Source organism: Bacillus rossius, chromosome 1, assembly GCF_032445375.1.
Source record: "Bacillus rossius redtenbacheri isolate Brsri chromosome 1, Brsri_v3, whole genome shotgun sequence".
NCBI classification, from domain to species: domain Eukaryota; kingdom Metazoa; phylum Arthropoda; class Insecta; order Phasmatodea; family Bacillidae; genus Bacillus; species Bacillus rossius.
In genome coordinates this window covers 154914307-154925516 of record NC_086330.1, presented here as the reverse complement: position 1 = coordinate 154925516, position 11210 = coordinate 154914307, and the positions used below count along the sequence as shown (strand labels likewise).

Here is an 11210-nt window from a genome sequence, read left to right as displayed (position 1 = left end):
GACGGGAATTCGTAGCAGCTCCTGCTCCTCGGGGCCGACCTGCCCCAGCTGTGCAGCCATCTGTCCCCCACCGCCCCCGGCCTCCTGGCCGTCCGGGCGAGGGGAACTCGCAGCGAGGTCCTCAGCTCGTCCTGGCGTTGACGTGTTGACGTTACGGTGGTCCACCTTGTCGACGGCAGGTCGATGATGCAGCTGGTCCGGCCCCGGAAAAACCTCCGTCGGGGCCGCTGTGGTCATGGCGGCATCCAGTTGTCCCTGGGGTTGTCCCAGCATGGGAACTACTGGCGGGATACCTATGCTGACGCTCCGGTTGCCCACCTCGCCGACGGCATGTCGACGAGGTGGCTGGTCCGGCCCTGGTAAAACCGACTTCATGGCCGTGGTGGTCGTGGCGGCATCCAGCTGTCCCTGAGGTTTTCCCGGCACTGGAACAGCTGACGGGGAGAAGTTCTGTTGCTACTTGCTTCCCGGCGATGGACACGATGTTGGTGTGGTAGGCGCTGGCGGTGGTCGACGAGTCCTGCTGGTTACTGGGTCTGCTGGTGGCTGGCGGGTCGGGGAGTGGCACCCAGTTGTCCCTCCGCCCCCGTTCCTGTGTTTCCCGCCTGCGACGTGTTTCCTTCGCGCGCCTTCTCCCACGCGGCTCTGGTGGGGCACAGGCGATGCCAATGGTACGCCTCCGGGCAAAACCGGCATCGCGGCGGACGCTGGTCCCTCTCCCGCGTTTCTGTCCGCTCGTGACGTTCTCCTCCTGCTGCAGCTGTCTCTGAACGTCCCCTAGTGCCACCTCGGTCTGTTGTCTTCCGAGGTCCCGCGCCGTCGGCGTAGCTCACCATGGCCATGTCATTTTCCGTGACTTCAGTGACGGTCACCCCCCACGGTCCCGAGCGGGCCCGGGGAACCCTCGCGCCCCTAAGTGCCGTCTTCCACTGCGACATGTCGCGCTCAATCACGCGACCGAGGGCCACGAACTCCTCTGTGTCACGTCCGGCAGCTGTTCTCATGAAGGGGCGGAACTCTGGTAGCAATTGTTCGACGTTGGTTGGTAACACCGCACTCACTACACACTCGTCCCCAATCGGCGGAACATGCGCAGCTTCTCATAAATGAACTGTTCCGCACTCTCGTCCTCATCCTGGTTCCGGCAATAAAATGTCCGCAGACACATCGCACGCGCCTGAACGTTATCGAACCTATTCTCGACTTGGCGTACAAAATGTCCCCACTCGGTATCAAAACTCCCGGCCATTGACCACCAGTTTCTTGCCTCGCCGCGGAGCTGTCCTGCCACTCGCGACGCCCACTCTGCCCGTCGCACTTCATATAGTTTTAGGAGGTGCTCTCACTCCCACTCAAACTCCCGCGGGCCCTTGTTGTCTCTCCCCGCAAACACTGGCAACTCGAACTGCGTATTCACGTACCGCACTACCGGCCCCTCCACGTCCGCGGGCCTGTCGCTCTGTTCCCCTTTACAGTTGTCGTCTGTGCTGTCCATGCCGTTCGCGCCCCCGGCCACCCCGCCGGACCCGCACACTATGCTTTTTATGTCCATTTTTGCAGAGTCCCCTTCCTCGTACATGTCTGTTTCGAAACTGATCAGATCGCCTCTGTCTTGTCCCGCCTGCTTCCATGCCATCCTATCCTCCGGCGCTCCTGAGCCGGGACGTAATCGCAATCTCCCCCAGTAATGCAGTCCGATCCTTCCCGTCGCTTTATCTTCAGTCGGAGATCCCGCTGCGCCGCCGTCTTGAGTTTCCGTCGCTCCCACATCGCGCTATCTCTCGCTGAAACATCTCGTGTTCTCTGCGATATCTCTCGCCGACGTCTCAAGTTCGCGTTATCTCCCGCCGGCGCGCCGGCGCGACGGCTCGAGATCGCGCCGCTCCCACGCCGCGCGGCTACACCTGCTTCCGTCCTGTCTGCGTGCGCTTGCGTGCGCTTGCGTGCGCTTGCGTGCGCTTGCGTGCGCTTGCGTGCGCTTGCGTGTGTTTGTGTGTGCTTACGGCCACACTAGTTGGGCGCCAAATGACGTCCCTCGGCTTTAGGTCCCTGATTCCCCGTTTACGTAATTGTCCTGTTATGCCCGTCCTGCTCTCGTCGGTGAGGTGTGGGTCCAGGCCAATGTGGCCGGGACCGGGAAATACAGGACCTGGAGAGAGAGTGAGGTGAGGAGGAAGAATGGTAGGCGGTTCCAAGGATAACTCGATGTTAACAGTTCCACGAGCCCCTTTTATTGTAGTTTTGAGAGCCTGCCGCAGCCTGGCGGATCCGTCGCGGAACGAGCGAGCTTCCCACGACGACCCGGACTCCCGGAAGACCGTCCCGTCCGTTAACACGTCCCGACACAAACTGGAAATTCTCCCACGTAACAATGTCCCCGATTAAAGTCGCTCCACAAAGATGCGTGACACGTGCGCTGTCCGTTACGTAAAAAGTCTCGTAATGACGGCGAAGGTTCGGCGGTTCGTAACCACGCTTACGCGTTCTAGGAAGTTCGCCTGGTGACGTAACTCGTAACTCGTAAACTCAACAGGGTGAGTGACTCGGCGGATGCAGCTCAGCTGCCGCGACAACCCGTGCAGTTACACTGTCGCCGGACCACGAGCTCAGAAGACGCGCCTCGCGATCAGCGCGGTTCGGCGTTCACGTCTGTCCCTGATCGAGCCCTGAGCAACACTGCCCTTCCCCGCCCGCCAGTGGGCCGCGGAGGAGGGGAGGTGAAATCGGCCGGCGCGGGAGAGCCCCCCCCCCCCCCCCCCCCTCGCGATGCGCCAGGCTGCGATTACATACTAGCACTGCGAAACATTTGAGAAAATTACAAGATTATTTACACAACTTAGCTAGACATTAATCAAAAGTAAATTTACACAAGAATTAATAATTTACGATTACATTATTTACACACTTATTGAGGTTCGCGACCATTTGAAAAATACATAAAGCAGAATTATTTGTAACACTAAAGAAGTTCACTGGCATGCTTGGGCGCACGCGGGTGCGTCCCTTGCCGTCGCACTACACAGATGGTGCACTGGGGGGACAGACTCTCTCAGGCCCACGTCGGTGGCCAGGTACGGCCTCTGCATCTGGGAGGGTACGACGACTGTCGTCACACTGTCTTATTCTTAATCATTATCCCAGTCTCAACGACTATTAAAAACTGTCTTTCATGATGGTTTTCTCCATCAAGTGATTGATTAAGATACAGGAGAATGTCCTCACAGAAGCACGAAGTATGAGACCAATATAGAACAGTCTTCACTATGCCTTTTTTTGTTTTTGTTTCAATTACTTGAGACGATCTCATGCAATAATTATAAAACACCAACATTTAGTTAGAATGCATATGCAGTGATTTAACTATTGCTTAAGAAATAAGTATAAATACCTTTCTAAATAATATTGTGTCAAAATTTAATTCATTTAAACACATTGACTTCTAACCCACTGCATCGCGGATATGTGTTGAATGATTGCGGTTGTGCTCGGCGCCAATCAGTGATTATGTGCATTGATACACGAGAATATCTCAGGGGGGATATTGGCCACGTGGCCGTAGGCAGTGGTATGTCGGCAGAGTCGACTTCTCCTGCTCTTACTGGCCATCTCAGGTACCACACACACCGTAATTAGTCACTACAGGAATGTTGAGAATGTACGGAAACAAACTATGAAGTACACTAGCAGGGTTTATTTTACATACCAGCCTCGTACATGGTACTGCCCCAGTAACTAACCTGTCCAGTGCATGAGAGAAGCTCGTCTGGTGCGCTTTGAGTTGCTGGCGAAGGTTCCACGTGTCCCGGCGCTGAGTTCTACTGGCAAGGCCATGGACCGATCGTAGCTGCCCGGACCGTTCCCGCGCGAATTCCGCGCGCCAAAACCGAAAGACCAGATAGGCCAACCAGTTTGGAGTAATTGCACAGTGAACAATTAGTAGCAGACTAAACAAGCCTTCCATGTTTTCAAAATTATTACTGTAAATTTTTACCGAATTTATATCCACAAATCGGCGAAGCTTTCCCTCGTACTGCATCGATAGCGCCGTCTCGCTTCTATCGATGTATCGTTGTGGCGTGGGCCGGTCGGCGCACTGCACATTTCGACACCACGGCAATGGGCAGTAATGGCCTAAATGACCGGAGGGAGCCCAAACAGGTGTCATCAACATATTACTTTTAGTTAGCTTCACCTGTATGTATGTATGAATGGACTATGTAATAAAGTCTTTCAATTCTATTTTTACCCACTTTTTGACATCTAAATGTGTTGAAATTTTGCATACATATAAAGAACCAACCTCTTACAATACAATGTTTTGATATAAATAAAACTTGAGATTTAAGGTGAAGTGGGTGGTCAGAGTGTTAGAAAGCCACTAATTTCGAGCTATTGGTAATAACCAGGCTCTTTATGTATCCATGGGGTCGCGGCATGATGGAAATTTTCCCCGGGGTCGACTGTTACCCTGGTGGGGAGGGGGTGGTTAAACTGCCAAAAGCCAAAACTCGATGCTTTTTTGATTTGGAGTGTTTCCGATCCAAAATGTTGGGTTATGTTAGAAAATCTTTCCTTCTGAGAGGGAGGTGGGGGAGGGGCAAAATAACCCATAATTTAAAAATTTTAAAAGTATATTCTTTTCGATTTAGAGTTTTTCTGAGGTCGTATTATGGTGTAAAATGTGCCAGGAGTTTGACTTTCTCCCCCTTGAAGGGTGAAAGGGGTGTAAAGCCCCTAAATTTCGAAAATTTAAATATTATTCTTTTTGATTTAGAGTTTTTCCAAGGTAGGATTTTATGGTGGAAAATTGACCCAGGGTTCGTTAATGGCAATGTGGGTGATATATCTGAAATTATCTGGCCCCTCTTACAGCGTAATCATGTGTATGATACGGACATTCCATCAGTCTGTGTTGATTTTGGCACAGATAGTGCTGTCTTCTGGGGTCTCGTGCTCGATACCGGGCATGTGTTCTAGCAGATATGTGGCTTTTAGGTGTTTCTCCGCGTGGGCGGCAGGCTAGCTGCTCTAACCATGATGTGGGTGTGGGTGCTTCGCCCCTTGCGTGGTCTACTAGCGTCGGCGGTACTTACTACAAATAATGTACATGGGTTTTCTGAGACGTCTTTTAATTGCTCAGCACACACTGATTAGGCATAGCCTGCACTGTACGAATGTTTGCAATTACATACGAAATTACACGACATGTTACAAATGAAGTTACACTATACCTTACAAAGGAAGTTTTTTATTAATACATCTGTGAGTGCTCCCCTTGCGGCCTTCAGCCTAATTTAAATAAAGTAGTGTGTGACTTAATTTAAACCGCCCAAAATTTTCATGTATCATTCGCCACTGGAGCAGTCATCAAGCGACGAACAGTATCCAGTGTGACTCAGATTATTCAAACTTAATTAATGTAAACTTGTTAAATACAATTTCCAAAATGTATATATGTATTAGGTTAATTGTTAATTTTTAATGTGTGTATTTAGAGCCACTTACAATCTTTTTTTAATATAATATTTTACGAATAACGCAACTTTAGAAACCTTGGCGCGAGAGGATGCTCACCCGTCCCCTCGCACGAGGGCCAGATGCCAGTACCAAGCGACTCGCGGACCGGGATGGACGTACGTCCCACGGGGAGCCTTCAACCATTGTCTACACTGATTTCATTCTGGTCATTATAGTCACACTTCAAAACCTTTTTTAATTAACTCCCTGTGGCACCCGGTCCTTTTACGGTGTAGGGCCTATCCCAGCTACTTAATCGTAAACTCCCCGCACAACCAAGCATCGCCGTTCGCAATTTACGGGATTGGCCGACTCATATCGAACTCTCCCCCTCAACCTCGACTGGCGTGAGGGCTTAACGTTAGTGACGGCGTGTCAGAACACACAGTATAAACATAGTGTAATTTGTGTAGGGAAAATAGTGTAACTGTAACTGCAAGTGTAATTGCCAACGTTAATTAAACGTCCACTCCGCACACTCCGTGCGCGACGTGTATACGACAGTGCAAAACAGACTCGTGAATGTTATTTGTGAACCTCCCCAATCCAGTTAGGGATCAGTGTGCTATGCTGTGTAGGGCCAGTAGTGCATCAGTAATCAGGGACCCCTAACATCACGACCACCGCCGCCATTCCTAGTGGGCCACGCAGGGGCATTCGTACCCAACGACCCACCTCGTGGTTAACCACCTAGTTAGCCTGGCGCCCTCCCGGACACGTTTCACGTAAAACAACAGCCTTCTCACTAAGAACTACGCCGAAATTCGAACACGAGAACCCGGGAGACAGCAGTACTGCTGAAAGGCGAATGTTGCCTTTAATACTGAGTTGGGCATCTACTGTGCACAAAATGTAAGGCTGCACTGTAGATTATGCAGTTGTTTATTTGCGATCGCATCTCATTTTGCAGCACAGGTTTATGTAGCTCTTAGTCGCGTAGTCACTGCATGTTCTCCAAGTAGAAGAAATTAATATAACATTAAAGTGTTATGCAATGTTGATGCATTAGCTAAAATGACTAACTAGATTAAGTTAACATTGATGACTAATTTTAAGTTCATTGTAACAAATAAACACTTTTATCACTCATATTTAGTTTTTTAATTTATTTCAATTTCACATGTTTAATATTCATATTTTTTGTGACAAAGAGTAATAACATAAACTCATGGAAAAAATCTAAAAAAAAAAGCTCCACTTTTCTCATTGAATGACTAAAAATTAAAATAAAATTTAAGTGTTTTTGTCCAAATGCAAATAATGAACCACAACTCTGTATAACTAAAAGTGTGGGGTGCTCTCTTCTTTCATTTTCGTAATGACTATATCCTAAAATTAGTGCTAGAAAATTTAAGACAAATGAAATGAAGCACCTCCTGGGCATAGATCCCATGGAGGTGGACAGAGGTGCCCGGGCCTACTTGGAATTAAGAATCCCCTCACTAAGGGAGGCTGCCTGCACTTGCAAAAGTATGACTGTGAAACGTGTTGATGTGAAAACTATGTCTTACAGAAAACTTTCTGTAAATTTCCGCGTGCCCTACTTGCGAATCCTACAATTTTGCGCCCCTGAAGCGCTCCATTACGAATTTTAAGTTCATTACTTTTATTAAGTTTTTTTATTCATTGTCGTATCGTATTGACTAGATCCTAAAATAACTGTTAGAAAATCTATTATAAATCAGACCGAAAATTCAAGACAAATAAGATCAAGCACCCCACGTTTAAATTTGTATAGAGTTGTCGTGTATTATTTGACTGATGGACAAAAATAATATTTTTTACTTTTTTTTAATTTTTAGTTCATTCAATGATTAAAGCATTTTTTTTTTTTTTTTAGTTTTTAAACTTTTTTTTTACATTATATCACTTTACAATCTGTACAGATCGAAATAAATTTTTTAATTCTTTATTTACATTTTATTCGATTGAACTATCAACGCTGTTCATAAATTAGTGCTATTGAAAATAAGAGACAACACTTTAATTGTTATAGGTTTTTATAAATATTTATTTAATGATAAACTGAATTGTTTTTGCGCAAGGTTGAAAATGTTTTATTTCAGTGCTAATGAAAAAAAATTATAAAAAAAAACATGTTTATTAATGTCTACCAGTGTTAATTGTTTTTGTAAATGTTTTTGAAATATTATCAGAAATGCAGTCTGAGGATGCCAGATATTTAAAAAGGTAAATGCTTGTGAATATTACCGGGTATTCTTAGAATATTTTGGTTGGATGACATTTAAAATAAAGACAATCAAAATATTTGAGATTGTCATATTAGGCTATGGTTCAGTATGATAAGTAAACGGAAAAATTTACATTCTCTGAGCACTTCATGATTTAGTTCTGTATTTACTTGGTGTCCGACTTATTTATCTAGCCTTAACTTGGTTGGCAAATGATTCCAGTTTCAGTTCCCAAGTAGAGCTAGTGGAATGGACACACTCGTGTTCTGTAGCATCTTATTCCTTGTCTCTCTCTAGACACAAGGTTTAAGTCCTAACCCACATTTCCAAAAAAAATAATTTACCAATGTTGAGACAGTGCAGCATATTGTGCCATGTGCATCAGTATGTGATGTTACTTTTTTTTAAAGCTGAATATTAGATTTTAGTTTTTGATTATAAAGCAGCATGTTCCCTTGAATGCTTAGTAGGTAATTTTATAAGTAGGTGCTAATTAAATAATATAAAAATTTGTAAATTGTTAACTTTACCTACTTTTACCAGAAAAAAGTTGTTGAGTGTTTTAAATATTGCTAACCTAACCAACTGTTAAACTGTATTTTAAAAACAGTATTCTAAAAGGGGTAATTATTAAGGAGAGCCACTTTTCTAAAATAAAATAATACAGAATTCCAAAATACTTTTTTATTTTCCTGAAATGTTTTACAGTCATATTGTAAGAGGGTAGTGTGATACTTTAATGAGTTGTTCACTAGTTATTTACCATTTTAATGAGTCTTGAGTTTAGGTCATATATTATAAAGGTACTTACGTATTAATGCCACTGTAGCTACAGATTTGGAATATTGTAAAATCACATGAAGGGTTGGTTAGGTCCGGATAGCTACATCTGAAATTGGTAATTTCTAAGCAATCATAAGATATATTTTATAGTTTTTATGATAGCTATATAATAAACCAACCAACCGTCCACAATGTTAATTTTAGCACAACTTCTGCTGGGGTGGCGTTAATACGTAAGTACCATTATAAATATTGTGGTATTGTGAGAATGGTCATTGAAGTTTGCTACATTAAAAATACTTTATAACAGTGTGGACAGTTGGTTAGGTTAATTTAACTACATTAAAAATACAGTAAATTGGTTAGGAATTGTCAATATAAAATTAGCTAATTTAACATTATGAAACATCTGTATTATTTTATAGTACTTTTTAATGTATCTTATCAACCATTCACACAATTTCAAATTTCACTAACATAACCAACTGTCCTCACTATTATAAGGTATTTTTAGTGTAGCTAACTCAACCTAAACAATCTTTCTTATGATTTTGCACTTTTTAATGTCCTAATCTCATATAATAGTTTTTTAAAATGGTAAATTACTGGTTAATTACTTGAAGTATCACAAAAACTTGTTATATTATGATTGGAAAACAAGTCAGGAAATAAAATTAATTATTATGGAATTTGTGTAATAATTTTTACAGAAAAATGGCTGTCCTTCAGAATTAACATTTTCAAAATGGTAATCTACTTGAAATATTTTGAAATTTTGTTTAACAGAATCATCAAATAGAATAAGAGAAACTAAAGATTTTTTTTTCAGTAGCGCACCTAATCTAGAAAATAACTGTAATATTTCAAACCATTTGTAATTTAGGGCATACATGTGGGCCAACATGTACATGGAAATTGTTCCTGGTATTATAATTTATTGTTATCTTGGATTTAAGTTGCTTTGAAATTGATCATTTAATAAGAGTGCAGTTAAGCTGCTACTAGATTACACTACTTTCCGAACAGAGAGAGCTTACTGCTCCGTTTCGTACTACGGTACCTGTTTTTCTTATCTAATTATTACACCCTGTTTTTAATTTGGTCTGTTTTTGATTCCCAGAATATAATTTTTATAAAGCTTGTAGGTCTATGTAATGTTGGAAGTTGCCTTAAAAATGAAATAGGTACCTACTCTGTGGCATAGAAATATTACAAATAGTGTAATTGTTTAGTACTAACATCATAAGAGTAGAGTAAGAGACCTGTCCATTTAAAAAATTGGTTTTTTCTTCTTCAGAATAAATTACCGTAAATTTAATTATTTTTTCCTTGAACTTTTGCTAGGTATGATGTGAAGAGTTTGTTACTGAAACTTGTTGTAATGCAGGAAAATCCGATCAAGATCCATTGATGTTCATCCAACAGAGAAAGCTTTGGTGGTAAATTATGAACTAGAAGCATTTATTCTAGGAGATTTAGGAGATCCTCTACTGGGGGACAAGAAGGTATGTCTCAGTATTTTGACATCAGTGTGTGGTCGCATGCCATGAAATTTGTTGTAGATAATAAGTACCTAGTATATAACTATACAATAAGCTTAACATTTAATTGTGTTGTATCTTTTCACTGATAAATTTTGTGTGCAGAATAGGCTTTCAGTCAGTGTAGCAGTATCACCTACATATATACAGTGTTTATTGGTTAAATAATAAATAGCTTTTGAGCTCAGACTGACAAATGGGTCAGTATTTTAAGCAAAGTTTAGGAATATTAGGTTTTTAGAATGTTTCCTGTTCTGTATAACTACCAAGCAGTCTACTAGTACAGTAATGTACTTGCAGTGTTAAGCCCCTTTGTTCAGCAACTGCTACAGGGCCAACGTGACCGTAATGCGTATTTTTATAGGCATCTTTAAGTGGGTAAATACCTGTTGGGGAGGAGGTGGGGCTTAGATATGTGCTATTTTCTTTCATATTTCCACACCAAAATGTAAGATTGGGGTAGATGTAATATATTTTCTGGCTTTCTTGTTTATGAATATTAATTCAGATTTTAAATATTGCTCCATCTTATTTTAAAAGGGGTGGGGGAGGGATCCAAAGAAAATTCATTATTTCCTAAGGGTTTTCGAGTCAAAAAATTTAAGTTTGATTAGTTAAATTTTTATTGGACATATATCAGATAAAAATAAGAAACAATAGTATTTTTTTTATTAAGTTTATGAGAATAAAGTGAAAAAATACTTGTGAAATCTTTTTTTAAGTACCGTATCCAAAAACACAAAATGTAGGTAATAAATTGTCTGTGATTCTTATGAAAGTTATTCAACCATCAACTATAAAATGTGCGTGATAAACCATGATAAAGTGATTTTTTAAAAAAAAAAAGTGTTTTAATGTATTTTTAATTAGAATATCTTAATTAATTTTAATAAAAGTTCTAATTTCACTGTAATAATAACAATAGCTCATTAGTGTTTCTTGTGATTTATGGAAACAAATAGTTATATACTAATCAAGTTATTATCATTTAAATTATCTGAATACGCTGTAAATTATACCCAGCTAAATACTCCTCCAAAATAAAATAAATTAGTAAATAATAGTCAAAGTGTAAAAAAAAAGGAAATACATAAATTTATTATTAAAAATATTCCTATTTTGTGGGAAATCCCTAACAATACAGTAAATCCCCTTTCTGTGGTGAATCCTCCTCCTG

General features: G+C 41.9%; 1 protein-coding gene across 2 annotated transcripts in view; it reads left to right on the top strand.

Annotated features, from left to right (window-relative positions):
* The first annotated feature begins 7497 nt into the window (after positions 1-7497).
* LOC134546317 (kinesin-associated protein 3) overlaps positions 7498-11210 on the top strand; it is a 134848-nt gene continuing 131135 nt past the window's right edge. The window contains exons 1-2 of one of the 2 annotated variants that reach the window (XM_063389055.1): positions 7498-7707; positions 9880-9997. In XM_063389055.1, coding sequence (XP_063245125.1) covers positions 7676-7707; positions 9880-9997 — 150 coding nt within the window. In that variant the 5' untranslated portion in view covers positions 7498-7675. The remainder of the gene's footprint in view (positions 7708-9879; positions 9998-11210) is intronic. The other variant, XM_063389056.1, reaches the window with a different exon arrangement.